We start from the raw sequence: 18,611 nt of genomic DNA, 5'->3' as shown, positions 1-18,611 counted from the left end.
AAAAATGGATAAAAGTAAAAAGGGTCAGTATTTCAGACACTTTTTAGTCAAAATTTTGAAATACTGTATGTACAGTACAATGACTGCTGAATACTGAATTTCAAAATTATTAAAACATCTAAATATTCAAGATTTACTGAACTATGAAACAGGCAAATATATAATGAAACATTGAATACAAACTGCCCGTATCTTACCTATGAAATGAATCAACCATTTTAAGCTGGCCTCGAAGGTCTTTCTTGGTAAGATGGTCTAACATTCGAGCATCGACTAAGCATTCCATAAATGTTGTTCTATACTGAGGGAGTCCCAGTGCTGGAAGCCATTCATTGCCAACCCATTCATGGTTCATATCTCCAAAGGCCAAAGTTGTTCGAGACGTTTTTGGTGCCGACGGAGAAGTTAGTGAAACCATTTCTTGAATTGCTAACCTTAGTTTCAATCGGTGTAAAGGATTGGAGATGCCTATTTCCCTCTGAATTTCAGCATCACTCAAGGCTGACATAATGGCGCCAGATTTAACATTAGCTCGACATGCTGCAACATACCACGCAGGCATACCAACCCATAATTCTAACCAAGCAACTATCGTTGGACCATTCCACAATGCAAATGGAGTACCAGCCTTCATAGCTTCGGCTAGAAGCTCATGCCTGTACCCCGGTAAACTGAAAAATAATATAATAATTGTTAAATTTGAAAATAACACCTTGATGTGTCTAAGAATCTTGGGCAGTAAAAATGCAGTTATATCATTGCCTGGCAACTAGCTATTTTAACATTAAGATCATTCACTCGTTAGGAACTGCCTTTTCCATTTAATCTATCTGTTTTGATTTTAACTCCTACTTTGGTTGTTTAGTATGTTTTATTATTAGATTTTTAATACCCATAATAATGATCAATACCATAATTATGAATTAAAACTTTAAACATTAAACTTACTTTTTCTTAGTTCGTCTATCATAGTCACTCTTCTGCCCTAGACCAGCCAAGGATAAAGAGTCTGAAGATCCTATATCTCCATCACTGTAGATACCAGAAGAACTAAGCCCACCAGGGCTATGGTGCTGTTGCATTGCATCCTTCACTTTCACCTGCTGAAATAATTCATTAATACTTAGTCCTGTGACACAACATCCATAGACTGTTTAAAAAAACATTACCCACACATACAGAAAATGTATGTAGACAAAATGTGCAACCAAGATATCTGGTTTCCAGTTCTCTCTTAAATACATATCTTAGGTCATTGATTTGTTGAACTACTTAATGATTCTTAAATTTAATGACAGTACTCAAAACAGGTTTTATTTCAACCCATAAGTATTTTTTGCAGAACCTAACTCAACCCAATGGGACCAGTAAACAAGGTAATGCTTTAAAGGCTCCCTATCAGTAGAGGTAACAGCATTAATGACACACATGTCAGTTCCCTTGGTATGACAATGTTGAAACACCATTCTCCCTTCCAGAAGTTGGCAGCCTCACAAGTACCCTATTGTAGATAAAATTGCTTGCAGTGCAGGTTTTCTTTATTATGCCAATGGTAATTATAATTATAGCCAACATTAGAAGAAAATATCTTTGCTATTTTCCATAACCTCCATTTGGTGAGGAAAATTTCACTATATTTGTACATCTTCATGTTGCAAAATGTCTTTCTTAGAAGCAGTACTCCTATATGTCCCTGTAATGGAGTGCCATTTATAGTGTACACTCTGAGGCATACCATACATGGTAATAAAATATCCTAGGTGGAATCCTTTCTAGAGGTTCAAAGATGCATGGCTTTCTCTTTCTTACTTTTTAATCGTTCCTTCAGTCTCTTCACACCTTGCTATCCAACTTCTTTACCTAAGATTTCTTATATTTCCAACTCTCATTTGAAAAAATAGATCTTCTAGAGCTCTTGAGAGTCTAGTAACACGTTGATAGTTTTGGTCTTACGTTAATTTAAAATAAAACAGATTATGCCTGGCAATGTTAAAGATATATATATTTTCAAAGTTGAAGAAAATGTCTAATGCTGGTGAGAAGGATAACGAATCAATGAAATTATTTACATCTTTCTTTATCAACTTCTATAGATATTTACATTTTCAAAGTTGAAGAAAATGTCTAATGCTGGTGAGAAGGATAACGAATCAATGAAATTATTTTCATCTTTCTTTTTCAACTTCTAATCATATACTATATGCATTTGGTGTATTTACCAAAGAACACTTGCTAAGCAAGCCGATGATCGCTTTTTTAGGCATATTCTATATGACTGTGCACAATTTTGAAAAAAAATTATAGCAGTATCATTACTACTATTATAATTACAACTATGAAGTTTGCAAAGTGCATTGGGTCAGTATGATTGACTCGCATAGTGCTACAGTAGAACATTTGCGAGAATGTGATAGTTCTCCATATCTCCATTATCATTATTATTATTATACTAGTTCACCAACAATTATCCTACACTTTCATCTGGGAATAATTTTGGGAACAGACCGAAATTGGCTAATTACAATAACTTTTTGAACTTTGACATCATTGAAGATTTAAGACTCAGATTATTGACATCACAGATGCTTTTAGCTATTACTTTACTTGCCCATTATATGACCATACAGAACTACATATTTACCCCCCACCATACATTGTAACAATAATTTGAAATAATAACTAAACTAACTATATTTAATATTTTTTTTTTACTGTACAGTATATGTATATACTGTCTTGGTGCAATGGTGGCTTATTGAATATTGCATTTTATATCAAAATGAAAATAACAATAGACTAAGACAGCGAAATGCCCACATTAAACAACGTAGGCATTAAAATATACTGTATTAAGAGCTGCTGTAAGAAAAATCTATATAATGAACTTAGCATAACTAGACAGTACAACAAAAACTTTGAAAGTGGCTTATTCTAAAACACACCAATGCACAAACACATTTACATCTCTCTCGTATGTATATATGCTTAGTCTCAGATATATGATTTCTCTAAACCTCTCATGGGGTTCATTTTGCTTCACGTAGTAATTGTTAACAAATCTAGGGGAAAACATCTTAATGCTAAGTAATGAGTAAGCAATCTGGAGAATGTCTGAACTAAACCGTCACTACAGAGAAACTGCAATATTAACATTAGGGGGGGAAGCTGGACCAGCGCCGGGACGGGGGGAGGGGGGGGGGGCAGGGAAGCCGGACCTAGCTACTGGCATTCTGTCATTTCCTCCAATCCTTCATAGGAGGCTGATGGCTAATGACAGAACCCAATACTCGGACACGAGTGGGCGCCGACGACGACGACGAACATTAGGGGAGACTCATATAAATATTGAGGATTCTCCATAAAAAATCTCATTGAGACATTCACCCAGTTAGAGTAAATTAATTGCCTTAATAAAGCCATTGCAGCATTTAATCAAAGGGAAATAACTACTGGCTTCCTGTAAATAAGAATTTACCACCAGAGGACATAAGGAGAACATGTAGGAAGAAGGAAGTGTAAAATATTATTTAGTGCCTCCTAATCACTTTCAATAAGATATGGTAATACTTCAAACAATGTGTGGTTGATAAAACCTCTATATTGTGGGCACTATCTTACAAAACTTATGTGATAATCCTTACTATTTTATAACTTATTTATTTATTTCCTTTCCTCACTGGATTATTTTTCCCTGTTGGAGCCCTTGGTTGGGCTTATAGCATCTTGCTTTTCTAACTAGGGTTGTAGCTTGGCTAGTATAATAATAACAATAATAACTTGAAAGCTATAGAGATGGTATCCTTAAAAAATTTCAAAATGGACACAAAAACTCTGAAAGACCTTTACAGGCCTTAAAAGGTATTTTCTCTTAGGTTCCAAGAAATTCTAAAAAAAAAATCCTAAATATGGTTGAGAAGTTCACTCTAGATGGATGGACTTTTTAAAAATCTGACACTACAGATAAAGTTTGGTAACATGTCCCTAACTTTTCTCATTTTTTCCAGGACCAAAAGCAACAAAGAAAAGGCCATTTTGAAGTGATAAGTTCTTAAAAAAGAGGTAAAAAAGATCCAAAGGAGGAAACCAAGCATGTTGAAAAAAAACCACTGTATATTGTTACATTGTTCAGAGTAACAAATGCCTAATTTAAAAGTTACCGTCTTCAACTTGATCTGGTAGCTTTTGGGTTTCAATGCAACCCCTTGTCACTTGCCTTTGATACTCAAAGTCCATCACAAATACCAATAATTTTTTTTCGAGTTTGGGGAAGTCACGTTGGTGGGAGGTAACTCCCCCTCAAGCACTAAAGTAACCTCCAATGTATTCATGGTGGTTTATTCCTCTCTGGGGTCAGACATCTGGCACTCTTTGGAATTTGAGTCTTTCAGAGTATGGACTTGCTACCAAAAAGCACAAAACAATACACCTTGTACCAATGCACAGAATGCTAATCCAAAAACTCCTTTGCTCATTGAAAAAAAGCCCAAAGAAAACTGCTTGCAAACAAACAGATGAAATAGCAATTGGTGACTGGGCTATTTAGAAAATGCAGAGCACAAATACATACCTCCAGAGAAAAAAAAATATGGTCAAGAGTTCAGAATGAAACAAAAAACCTTATTAAAAACAACCAAACAAGTAAACAAGAGATAAAATGAGTAATGTAGAAGAAAATCAATGTTTTAAATTTTATCACATTTTCCTACAAAAACATTAAACTCATATTACCTTCATTATCTATTTCACCAACTTCTAACAAAATCAAAAGGCCCATTTTGCTGTACTCATTCTTTTGTGTCCACCAGGAGACAAGTAAGAGTAAGGGGAAGGAAGGACAGCATTTAAATATGATTAATGGATTTATAGAGGTCTGTGTTCCAAAATGAGCAACTGTAAATTCTTCAACATTCTTATCACATTACCCACCAGATTACAGTGCAGTACTTGGTAATACAATTTTGAACACTTAAAATATATTTTAGTTAATGCGAGCCCTTGTTTCAACGATACAAAAAGCATCACTTTGCTATGTTCGCTGGCAGCTTTCACACAATCAAATGTAATTTACTAACAGTAAAACACAGCACTCAATATGAAGACATCAAATTGAGCTATACAGTAATACAAAAGTACTAATGGTGGTATACAAGAATGTAGATAGAATAAAGATTTTCTATAAAAAATTAGTCCCTTAAAACAAGCAAATTGACAATGCAGTACTGTACTTATATAAAAAATTATTCAAATAAAACTATGGAACAGTGAAAACAAGATATTCCAATAGGATCAGATATAATATTTCAGTACTGCATTCAAAACAATGTGAGAAATATAAAGTATTCATATTGATATCAAAACTTTGTCTACTAAGTCTTAACCAAAATAAATACAACAAAACAAATCCAAGCCTAATTTTTATATAAATAAACTCAAAACATCAACAAATGTCTATTAATAGCTTTAAGAAGAGATAATGTTGAAATGCCAATACACTCCAGTTCTGAAATTGAGGATTCAATAGGTCCCAAACCTTATTAATAGAAAGAAACCCTTTAACATGAATCACAAATATGATGCTGACCTTCCAACCAATGACTTTTTGAATGGACTAGAAGGCCAATTCAGAGGAGAAAATTTCACCAAATGTGCTCGACTACATTATTATAAGGACAAATCTAAGTTTGCAAATGATGATTTTCTTTAAAAAAAAAAAAAAAACAGCATATATTCTTTAAATTTCTTTAAATTATATACAACACTGCAGAAATTTATGATTCTTCGACTAACATTACTGATTAAAAATCTTAAAATACCGTACCTACTCTATAAGAAAACTGTTGCTTCAATCAATAATTTTCCACATTTTGGCACTCCTATTTTTCCCCTTACAAATCAACGGTAAGACAAAAAGATGAAAAATTCTTCTAAATATTACATAAACACAGAGATTACCACTGGTATACAGGTGAATTAACGAGTTCACTGAATCTCCTGTCATTCAACAAAGGCAAAAATAAAATCATGAAAGACCTGAGGATACCCTATGCTTCCCCCCAACATTAAAGTTATCATTCCTAAAGACCTACGGATATCCTATGCTTCCCCCAACATTAAAGTTATCATTCCTAAAGACCTAAGGATATCCTATGCTCCCCCATATAAAAGTAATCCTTCCTAAAACCTGAAGATACCACATTACAAAGGGTAATATGGTAGTCATATGCTACAAATTAAAAGAAACTCATTTATTCTTTATACAAGTCACTCGTGTAAAGTACTCACGCATAGACAAGTAAGCTATTTTGATTTTGATTAAAATTATTTGAATTATGAGAATACTGTACTTAATCCAAAAAAATCTATTTCAAATTACAATAATCATTTTCAGTTATCTCAATATCAATTCAGACATGATCACACAATTCCAGCAAATGGCAAAATTGATACACAGATCCTGAACAGACAGAAATACTGAATACGATGAAGTAATAGACAAAAGAGCAAGTCACTGGTGGAAGCAGCTTGCACTAACTTGTAAATGGAAATTGTATAATGAAACTTAAAAAAAAAAAACTAATAATAATTTAACCCTTTTACCCCCAGGCTATTTGGAAATTTCCAACCCTTAACCCCCAAGGGGTTATTTTTTTCCCAGCACATTTTGCAGTATATTTTTTTAAAATTGCTCTAACAGCCTTAATTTTTGTCATAGAGAGGTCAGGTTGGTCTCATTCTCTTGGAAAATGCGTGAATTTTCTCAAAAAAATTATCAAAAATATGAAAAAAAAAATTTTTTTATAGCATTTCTTTGCAAGGACGTACCGGTACGTCCATGGGGGTAAAGGGATGGCTTTTGTGAAATGTACCAGTACGTCCTTTTGGGGTAAAAGGGTTAATAAAAGCCATTAAAATCTCTCCCACAGCACAATAAAAAGCATAATGTAACCTATTTGAAAACACAATCCCTTGCTGTACTTTTCAACAGTTTACCTCCTGCTTAGTGTACTACATTGTTTACTGGGAACATTTCAAATAATAAACACCCTTTATAGCATGGCGTATATGTCATTCTTATATATAATTTTGTTTGATGATAAAATTTTGCTCATATAAATATTTCAGACTTCAGGTAAACTCACACGGAATTCATTACTTAGCAGCAGATGGTTTTATTACTTGAATCTATCTTATTCCAGCTACAAAATCATTGAAACTAGGTAAATTTAAATGCACCATATAACCCAAGGCCCAAGAAAATGTTCATGAGTCCATAAGTAAATGAATATTTACAAACAATGGTTTCCAAAAATCCTTGGTAGCAACAGGTTGAGAGAGAAAGAGAAAGAGAAATTTTTGCACGAAATTTAGATGGCACACGTTCGTGTATAATGATATTATTTGGGCACTGGACTAGGAGGTAGTAGATTGAAAGAAAATATATATATACATAAATAAAGAACAAATACAGCAATGTGTTATTGCTATTATGCCTAATACAGAGAAGCTGTACTGTATATGAATGAACAGAAACATACGTACATGCGAACAAGCAGGGTTGCAATTACAGGGAGACGTTTCTACTGTGAGGCAACCCTGTTAGAAAAAATATCTAGTAGTATTTGTTCATTCACTGATATATGAATTGTAGGGGGTTGGTTACAAAAATATACAATTCACCCTCACACCATGGAGATAAAAATATTAACATTTAAAATTTTCATTTACTTTCAACTACTATTAAAAGAACTCATTGTATGAGGTACTAAAAACTTGTTAGGAGATTTGAAGTGGTTAAGTCATCATTCTAGTTACTGGATTCAATTAGCAAAAAATACAATGGAAAATTATGGTCTGCCTAAAATGATAAGGGAATCTGCAACAAATATATAGGAATATCATATAAACACATTGGGGGATACTGACGAAAGTGAAGGGTAACACCAGGAGGGTTTTACAGTATATTCCTCATTCTATTTTCCTTCTAAGTATCTAATAACAAAATAAAAGGGCGTTTCTGTACATACAAACAGAGTTAAGGCACGATTCATATTAATTAACTTCAAGAGGGAAAGGAGGAAATGTTCTACCCTTGACTATACAGCACTGTTAGTAGGCACTAACCTACCATTTCCATTTCATTATACAATGTTGTACTTACTTCTTTAGATTAACAGTATTACAGTACTCTATGCTGATATGAACTCCATCTAAATTACTCACTACTGCTTCCATGCGTTACTCTCTTATGAGACTTGATCTGTACTTAAGGAGATGCAGGAACATAGCAGGCAGAATGTGCAAAAACTATGAACTCTGTCACATTACTCTTACAGCGTTTTTATCAAAATGTACAGCCTTTAACTTTTCAATATAGGAAAGTCCTAAAAGAACATTTATGAGCGCTGAAGGTCAAATTATCAATATTCCATCAAAAGATGATATAATCGTGAAATGCTCATACAGTATATAAATGACTGGATCATTTACAAACTTCAAAAATTAGTAAATTAACTTTTTTAATATTCTTTTTCTTTGACATAAGTGCTAGTCATTAAGAAAATCTAACATGATAAAAAGCTTTAAAAGATAAGGAATACCATATCTCTAGTTAAAGACACAAAAAGGCTCTAAAAACAAGTTAAATGTTAGTCGAGTATTGATGAACGAGAACTATTATATTCTGTACGTTATGCTAAAGGGATCGATACTAATGTTGTCTTTAAAAGAAATATATATTGATTTTAACTTCAAAATAGAAAACCATCAAGATACTAATGACCTCACGTGTCCATAATTCAAAAACAGAGAAAAAGTTCAGTACAGTATATTAGAATTCCTCTTTTTTATGGACATACTGCACACTTGAAAACAGGATTATTATAATCACAAAGCTGGGGATCATTTTAACTGCAAAAACTTGATATCAATACTCATGGGCAATCAGAAACTGTGCAGTACAAAGGAAATCATAAATATATACTTTACAAAAATGGTAAAAAAGGGAAACAATATTTTGGCATATTAGACAAAGAATCTCATACTACTACCCTAAGTTTCAAGAATTATAAGTTAATAGCAACCATTAGTTCCCTTTATGTCAGTTTATTACTTAACATAGTTGTCACACATGACAAAAATTGCAAATTAGGAGTATCAAGAGTATCAGACTTTTCAGGGGAAAATTTCAAAATAAAACTTCCAACGAGGTAATAATCAAACATTATCTAACTTCAAACAATTTTCAAACATTTCAAGGTAAAGGAATTCTTTGTTCTGCATTAATTGTTAAAAATATTTAAAGGATGTTAAGAAAGATGCATTGACAGATGTTTAGCTATGGAATACTGAAACGTCTTTCCTTGATCTTTACTCTGTGTGCATGAAATTTCATCATATTTGGCTAAACTATGGTGTAAGTAAAGAATTACTTAAAAGTGCCTTTTGATAATGTCCCAAATCTTACAATATTTACTAATCTACATAAATCCTAAAAAAATCAATACCAAAATAAAATCATAACTGGTACAAGACCACATTCATGATAAGGACCTAGGTGCCATGAAAATCTATAGCAAACTACTGTATCAATTTTGAATCAAAGAAGGTGGAAGTGCATTCCATGCAATGTTTCTCTTTCTCATGTAAACTTTTCTTTCTCTCTCTCTTAAGCTACACTCAACATCTTAATGATAATACCTTAGAATGAGCAAAAAACCTTGTGAAGAAATGAAAAAGGGAATTTCAATGGAGACGACAGAAGGCAAGAACCAGCAAATGGGAACAACACTCAGAATCCTTTGAGAGCTTCATTCAAACATTTCTAAGTAATGGTACAAAATTCCATTTTATCTAAGAACTGGATGCACTTTGTAATGGCGAACTATTATTATCCATGTACTGTTTATAACATAGCGAATTTCATAAATTCTCATAGAATAACATTGTGTAGTTTTTTCTTGATCAAATATATATGGTTTGATAAATATTGTTCACATATCTGGTAAATCATAATCTCGATCTAATTTTCTTAATCCCTCTCTTATAAGGTTGCCCACAATAATAACAGATCACAAAATGAGCAAAGGGGAGTACATCTATTGAGTAATATCAGAGAAGATTCCAAGATCTGTAAGTAAATTAACTAGTGCATTACAATAGTTCTTTATAAAATACATCATAACCCCTTTTAGCATTGGGAATTCAGTGACATACTGCATTATAGCTGGCTAGAACGTACGACTATTTAAAATTGCATTGAAAAGGGCAAATATAACTAAACATCGTACATCTAGTGTTGATGCAAGTGAACATGGGTTCTGATACTGGTTTTTATTAAAAAAACTTTATACTATATCGAAGTTATGTTGATAATCATAAATGCTACCTGTCAAAATATCTTATTTTTTTCTGAATTGTCCATTGGAAAATTTGCAATGGGTCAAATATCTAATGTATCCCAGTATTTTCAGGGCTTTCTTTTCAACTTCTATCTATAGTTTAGAAGTTTGTAAGTCACTGGTGATAAGGACTTCAAGATCTTTCAGCTGGAGAAAAAAAAGCTTGCTAAGTAAGCCAAACAGGGCATTACTTACATGACTGCATTGCAACTGGTTCATTAGTGTACTGAAACCATCAATGACACCCATTCATATGTGAAGAAACTTAAACATTATGCTATTAAGCCCCAAGTACAAGTCAAGCAGAAAAGTCCAATACAACCACAAGTGACTCTTTGCTGTTGAGCGCATATATCATTGATGAAAATTCGGATCAGAGTTATCTAGCCTAGATCCCTAGCTCACTCTATTATTATCATTATTATTTTAAGCTAGTTGGAAAAGCAAGATGCTATAAGCCCAAGGGCTCCAACAGGGAAAAATAGCACTGTGACGAAAGGAAACAAGAAAATAAATAAATTACTAGAGAAGTAATAAACAATCAAAATAAAATATTTCAAGAACAGTAACAACAATAAATTAGATCCTTCACATATAAAATATAAAAACTTCAAAATAACAAGTGGAATAGAAATAAGATAGAACAGCATACCCTAGTGTACCCTCAAGCAAGAGAACTCTAATCCAAGACAATGGAAGACCATGGTACAGAGGCTAAGGCACTACGTAAGACCAGAGAACAATGGTTTGATTTTGGAGTGTCCTCCTAAAAAAGCTGCTTACCATAGCTAAAGATTCTCCCCTACCCTTACCAAGAGGAAAGTAGCCACCGAACAATTACATCGCAGTAGTTAACCCCTTGAGCGAAGAAGAATTGTTTGGTAATCTCAGTGTTGTCAGGTGTATGAGGACAGAGAAGAATGTGGTAAGAATACACCAAACTATTCGGTGTATGTATAAGCAAAGGAAAAATTAGCCGTAACCAGAGAGAGGAATCCAATGCAGTACTGTTTGGCCACTCAAAGGACCCAATAACTCTATAGCGATAGTATCTCAACAGGTGGTCGGTGCCCTAGCCAACCTAAGATGCACAAAACTTCCTCTGAGTCAACTGAAGAGAGTTCATCCAAGAGCATACCTCGATTCTCGAGATACAAATGCTTCCTTCTGCCAGGTCCTATCACAGGAGGTTGAAGGAAAGAGAAGGATGGAATTTTTACCTAATTTACACTGCAGTAGAAAGGACAAAAATTTTCATGGGCTTACATCTTCACCTCTACTAAAAATATATATATAATAGACCGAGACTTTCCAGAATAAGCTTAAAAAACCTAGGCCATTAGTTAAAACAGCTTTTGCCATCAGTAAAATAATTGTAGTTGGTAAAAAAGATGATATACAACTACATAGACCAATAATGAAAGGATTTATGAATAGAATATCTAACTTTGTTCCAAGATTTCATTGTTTCAGTGGAAGTAGATTCATCTTCAGATTTTCTGTTTGGCAAGGGACAATATTACTCCTAAAAAAAAATTCTGTACAGCACTTTACTCTCAAGAATACGATTAGTCACAGTAAGAATACTATGAAACATCCTCAACTTTGAGAAAATTATATAACAATGCTGAATAGATGCGACCTAGTTATAACACCAACAATGGCCAAGACACCACAAAAAATATAGATACTTCTATCAACTATTCAAAACATAAGTGAAAAGTCTTAGGTTCTAAAACGTTAAGCAATGATCTCCGTATGCTACTTGATGCCTAACAGATTGCAACTTGAAAGAAATTTAAGAGCTTTTTTTCTTCATGTATGCAACAACCAATGCAAACATACTATTCCTTATAACAAAAATAAAATTTTCATAATGAACTTATTTTGAAAGTTATCTGTATATCACAAAGCTAGTATAGTCAACTCTCATTATCAGCGATTAATAATTCATGAAAACGGCCATGCATACCAAATTCACACATATGGAACTAATATTTCCCATATGTTTGTCTAATGTGGACCCTGAATCTCTAACTTTTTTCATATTCTAACAAAATTAACTTGATTTTATCTGAAATAAATAACTGTATTAACTATGCATTATTAAACTTAATAACCTTGAATTTAAGAATGAAATTACCATCACTGTATTATCAATAGTGGCGAGTAATTCCTTACTTCTTGTCGGTAAAAGAAAGTTTGACTAAAAACACGGCATTCGAGTTCATCAGCACATCACTCTATCAGGTGCCATACAATACATACATACTGTATAGGAGAAGAAACCAAAATTTGTTTCTTTAAAGTGTGAAATACATTGCAAATAACAGAGTATCATTTATGTAATTTCATAACTTTTTCAAAATGAATATTCCATCAGCATCAATATGTTATAAACTATCATTACAGTTCATTTATAGCTAATATCCTCTCTCTCTCTCTCTCTCTCTCTCTCTCTCTCTCTCTCTCTCTCTCTCTCTCTCTCTCTCTCTCTCTCTCTCTCTCTCTCTCTCTCTCTCTCTAAAAAGTCTCAATTAAATACTACAAAAAATAGATTTATACTTTGCAAAATCTATGTTCGATAGTAAGCTGGGCTTACGAAATTCAATTTCATCAGCTGATCTCTAGTTTTAGCCAACGACATAACGTGTATGTACTGAAAGCCTAAAATTATCCTGTTTTTTTATATCAACAGTTTCGTTTAATAATTTTTGTGATATTCTGCTATTAATTTAAAGAGTATTCTAACAACAGCAATTACAAACTTTTTATTTTGATTTGCACATTTTAACTTTAAGCTGTAAAATCTAAAGTTCAAGTTTTGACTCGTGTTCCCTGGCAATTATTAATAATGTTCTTATTGGCCGATTTCTCATGCAAAATTTCATGTTTTGAGACACGGTTGCCAATTTTTTGCAGTTAAGAAATTTGGTGTCAATTTCAGTGTTTTAGCATTGTAAGAAATTTGGGAATAACAAGAGTTGACTGTATGGTAATCTCCAAAGTGTGGGTTTCTAACTATAAAAGAGAAAATATTTTCTTCATCCCCTACATACCCCCCTCTGGGAACTGTCCTCTGGAAAAGCAACGTGCCTTTGTGAGATTGAACCAATGCTTTCTGGTTTAGTAATCCACCTTATCTCAAGATCTTATACAGTACTACAGAAGTAATCATAGACTTCTATGTAAAAAAAATGAAACCATTTGAAGTAAGAAGGTTTTAAGGACATACTGTGACCTATTGGTAGATATTGTATCAAAAAATTCAAATTTGAATAATAAAATTTTTTATTTCTATACTCACCTGGTGTTCATATTGATCCTCTCTGGAAGCTTGATCTTATTGACATTTACCACTGAAACTATACAAATTCCTATTTTATTTCCTTTTTATTATTATCATCATTACTTTCTAAGCTACAACCCTAGTTGGATAAGCAGGATGCTATAAGCCCAAGGGCTCCAACAGGGAAAATAGCTTATGCCTCTAGTAAAGTAATGAGACAATCTGGCAGTTAGTGGCAACCGGCGATGGCTTGTTCAATCCACAGATTCTTTGTCTATCAGTCTTAAGTCAAAAACATAATCTATCCTCGACACCATAAGTCCTCCGGGGAATACAGTATAAAAATAAAAAAAAATGTTTAATCAAAACTTCATTTTTTTCTGTGAACCTTCCCTGATGTTAATATTTCTCACTTTCACACTTGGAAGGAGGTGGGGTTGCATGTGAAGGAACGAGATATGTCATTAAAAGTTTCAAAATAATAAAAATAACACTCCAGACTTATATGCAATCTAGATTCCTAAAAAACAAACTAATTTTGAGATATGGGGCTTCAGATTGTTTCTAATTACTGTACCTATCTATATAACCCCACCATGTGATTTAAAATAGGATTCTTTAAATTATAATAAATATAAATAAACTAAACCCAAAACTTTTATCATATCACATTGCCAGCAGCCACTTGATGACCTAGCTAGCAATCTTGATGAATAATCCAGGATTCTCAAAGATAATGTTTAACAAAAACAGAGTTGGTACGCCAATGAGCTGGCACCAAAACCCTTTTCAAAGATAGATTTCTGTAAAAACTATAGGATACAGCAGCAGTTCTAATATCATGAGCCCTAACCTTTAAGGCTTTCATTGAACTTTGATCCAATTCTTAGTGAGCTTCAACGACCAAACTTTTTGACCAAAAAAAATCACTATATTTTGAGACAGAACACAATTAGGAATTCTAATCCCCAAAATCAAATTAGGAATACCACCTCTAACATTTGCAGTTTTGTCCAAATAATTCGTACGAAACAACGCTTACTGCGCAGAGACATCTATCATCTGCTGCAATGCTCACATCCTTTGTCAAAGAGGGCATTTCTGAGAATTGTGGGAAGCTCTTAGTCCTGAAAAATTTTGGCTTAAAGTAGGCCAAAAAGAAATCATCAACTTGTGTTCCCAAAAGCTTAACTTAGATGATACATACATACATACATATACCAAAGGCACTTCCCCCAATTTTGGTGGGTAGCCGACATCAACAAGAAACAAAACAAAAAGGGGGACCTCTACTCTCTACGTTCCTCCAGCCTAACCAGGGACTCAGCCGAGTTCAGCTGGTACTGCTAGGGTGCCACAGCCCAACCTCCCACATTTCCACCACAGATGAAGCTTCATACTGCTGAGTCCCCTACTGCTGCCACCTCCACGGTCATCTAAGGCACCGGAGGAAGCAGCAGGGTCTACCGGAACTTAGATGATGGTGCTTATAATTCACTTATGTGTTTAGCTAAAACTGAAGTCAACAGAAAAAATAAGGTTTTGATTGGAGACCTCGAAAGCTTATCCAAAGGTTTAAGACTTGAATCTTTTAAATACAGTACTGATGTACCTAGGTTTACAAGTTTAATATCATTCTGGGAGAGAGCTTATAACATAAAATGCTCCAATCGTGCAACAATTTTTTCCATAAGAAATACAGGAAAGGAAAATTATTCAATGCATTACATGTGTATAAAATAGACATACAGTAAAGTATAAAGTAAACTAATTTCTGAGGACTTGTAATGATAATATTTGATAAAATTATAAACCATAACATCAGAAATTTATACAAAATAATTCACCATAAAAAATAAAAATATTGACAAATTAACTTTAACTTTACCTTTGAGGAGAGTTGTGGCTGGTGTGAGAGAGATGAGAGGAGGAGGAGGAGGAGGATGGGGAAGATGAAGGGTTTACTGCTTGGAGGGAGACTCTCCCTTCATGAGAACTTCTGGTAAAATATTGGGAGTTCTTTCTTTGATGATGATCACTATTACTTACTGAATCGCTTGATTCACGCATTCTGGACTCTTGTTCTATCTTTTTTATTACACTCATATTCACAAGATGATTACTTTAGCCTTTGCTTTAAAATGGCATGAAAATGAAACATAGCATTGTTAGTACGCAGAGCCAATACTGCGTGGGTGGCATGTAGGAATGGGTTGTCTGATTTCTACACCTTGAATGCTGGTCTCATTAGTACGTGTCCAAAAAAATGCTCATACTGTACAGTGAAATTTTTGCCTTGCAGACCGATGCAATGCTTGTATCCAGATTCCCTTGTACTCATAATCTGAAGTAATACTATACAGTACTGTAAAACTACATTCAAATTACAGTACACCAAAAAAAAAAAACCTGGCTACTGTAGTCTTTCAATATCAAATGTCCTAAACATACAGTACTTGCTATAATACCTAACATGGAAATATCTAATCCCAGATGATTGAGTACAGAATTAAGTATGGATTTATATCCCTTAAAGGCTGAAACAATGTTTCTTTTCATAAGAAAGGAAATGTAAAAATTCAACAATATTACCCAAACTGGTTCTCGTCATAGATACATTTCTAGATTTAAATCTATCAAATTAAAAATTTTACAGATTATTGTCAACTTTTTGAACATATGATAGACAATAAAGAAAACTGCAGTAACCCTTTGTTTCTGAGAATATGGTACATAGCCTCCATGCAGTCTGATGTAGATCAGATGGGTTTGAATGAATAACCCAAAATTTGTTATCCGAAACGATTGGTTCGTACAGCAACCTTCTCTGTTAACCCTTTTACCCCCGGGGTATTTGGAAATTTCCAACCCTTAACCCCCAAGGGGTTATTTTTTTCCCAGCATATTTTGCAGTATATTGTCTTTAAATTGCTCTAACGGCCTTAATTTTTGTCATAGAAAGGTCAGGTTTGTCTCATTCTCTTGGAAAATGCCTGAATTTTCTCAAAAAATTATCAAAAAATATGAAAAACTAATTTTTATAGCATTTTTTTTGCAAGGACGTACCGGTACGTCCATGGGGGTAAAGGGATGGCTTTTGTGAAACGTACCAGTACGTCCTTTGGGGGTAAAAGGGTTAACATAGGCCATATATGTGTGGACCATTCCATTTGCAGCCAGAAGGGGTTACCAGCATACAGTAATCCTGTTGTTCTAGAAATTCTGAAATTGTTTATCACCGGCTGAATCATAACGAATGGTGGAAATTCACATTTATCCAGATTTAATGGGTCTTGTAACAAGACACCTACCTTCTAAATTAACAGATAAGGAATCTGGAAGTGGTGAACAAGATAGTTTATCTTTTTCAGTCTATAATGTTGCAACCACTACTATCTTTGGTCGACCCGACCATTTCCAAATTTCTGTACGTACTGACAGATGAGAAGACCACTTTTTTTTTCTTTTTTTTTTTTAAGAAACTGACTTTTCCTGCATAACTGCTCTGACAGATTTTTTTTTTCCAGAATAAACTGAGGGAGAATGTTTAATCCTCTCATATTAGTCCAGGTTAGTAATACCATTATCCATTACAGGGATTGTGAACTTTCTCCCCCTTTCGTTCTGGATAAACCAATGCAGTCGTATCGTCTCAAAACATCACCACAGCCTTCTCTATCACAAGTGATTCCTGATCTTGAAGAATTTAAATATTTCGGAAATTGATATAAAGAGCTATCCACTGTGACATCCATTTTCCTGAGAGATGTAAAAGATCTAGAGTTCCAACTGATCTTTCCAGTGAATCATACGAGAACAGAGAAAGGTTTGAGATTTTCATTTCCAAGGTAACTCCCTTGGATAACTGTCTGTGAAAGGTTTGAGATTTTCATTTCCAAGGTAACTCCCTTGGATAACTGCCTGTGATCATCTCACCAACTTAACAGTTGAAATTTGTTCACTATCACTGGAATTGAGATTGTGTCTAGATTGACTATTCTGTCCAAATGCAGGCCAAGTTGAAATTGGAAAAAACCCTCATTTTTAGGTATTCCATTGGATCAAACCACTCTAAAGAAGTCATGGTCCCTAAAGTCTCATCCACTTCCAAACTGATAAAATTCAACCTTCTGAAATTATTAAAGAATAAAAGACCAAATACTTATCTCAGATGAAAAAAAAAAATGAACTGTTGATATTATCATCCCCAAATATAGGGTCTTCTGAGTTAGAACCAGACACAAGTTCTTCAAATTAACCAGGTCCCCAACCTTTTCAGTAACCTAAGCAACCACACTTACAGAACCCGAATCCTTTCCAATTAATCACTCAAAACTAGTCAAAAGTCGAGGTATAAAAGGACTCTTGGGCCAATAATCCTTGACCATTTTGAAATGAAGTCCACAACCCTTGTGAACATTTGTGAGGCCTTCCTGAGACCAAAACACCAGCACTTGAATTGGTAAAGATTTGACAATGATTAAACGAAGATACAGGTTAGTTCAGTTACTGCCTTTCATTGAAGAAAGACTCACTGGCCTTCTGAGATTTCCCAAAGGAGCTAAAAATGTCAAAAGGTTTTGAAGCTAATCACTTGCAAAACTTGATTCCTTTTGTACTTTGAACTCTGAATTTGGTTGGTAACCATAGAAACAGTTCATAACAAGAACCGTTAGGCCTTCCTAATTCTCATAATGATTGTATAAATCACAATACTGCCCATGACATGAGTCAGAGAAAAGAGCAAGTAGATCATGATTGCCAACAAACAACTCCCTTGAACAATCTAAGCAGTAGATACTAAAAATCCAGAAGGCACCTTTAAATGTACTAAAAACCTAAATTTTAACGATACTGTATGGAGCTAGGGACTTGTCATCAACCTTGAGTTGACACAGAAACTGAAAGAAAAAGGATCTGTGGCA

The 18,611-nt window shown here is 33.9% G+C and overlaps 1 protein-coding gene across 2 annotated transcripts in view; it reads right to left on the bottom strand.

The window, feature by feature from the left end:
- Positions 1 to 18,611, bottom strand: part of LOC137657725 (liprin-alpha-1-like) — a 142,746-nt gene that overhangs the window by 13,879 nt on the left and 110,256 nt on the right. The window contains exons 20-22 of one of the 2 annotated variants that reach the window (XM_068392170.1): positions 7,540 to 7,593; positions 949 to 1,100; positions 198 to 671 (exon numbers count right to left, since the gene is read on the bottom strand). In XM_068392170.1, the coding sequence (XP_068248271.1) occupies positions 198 to 671; positions 949 to 1,100; positions 7,540 to 7,593 (680 nt within the window). Of the gene's footprint in view, positions 1 to 197; positions 672 to 948; positions 1,104 to 7,539; positions 7,594 to 18,611 lie in introns of both variants that reach the window. The other variant, XM_068392171.1, reaches the window with a different exon arrangement.

The sequence above is a fragment of the Palaemon carinicauda genome, chromosome 18 (genome assembly GCF_036898095.1).
Source record: "Palaemon carinicauda isolate YSFRI2023 chromosome 18, ASM3689809v2, whole genome shotgun sequence".
Lineage (NCBI taxonomy): Eukaryota > Metazoa > Arthropoda > Malacostraca > Decapoda > Palaemonidae > Palaemon > Palaemon carinicauda.
Note: the sequence above shows the minus strand (reverse complement) of the source record. Positions and strands in the feature narration are given on the sequence as shown.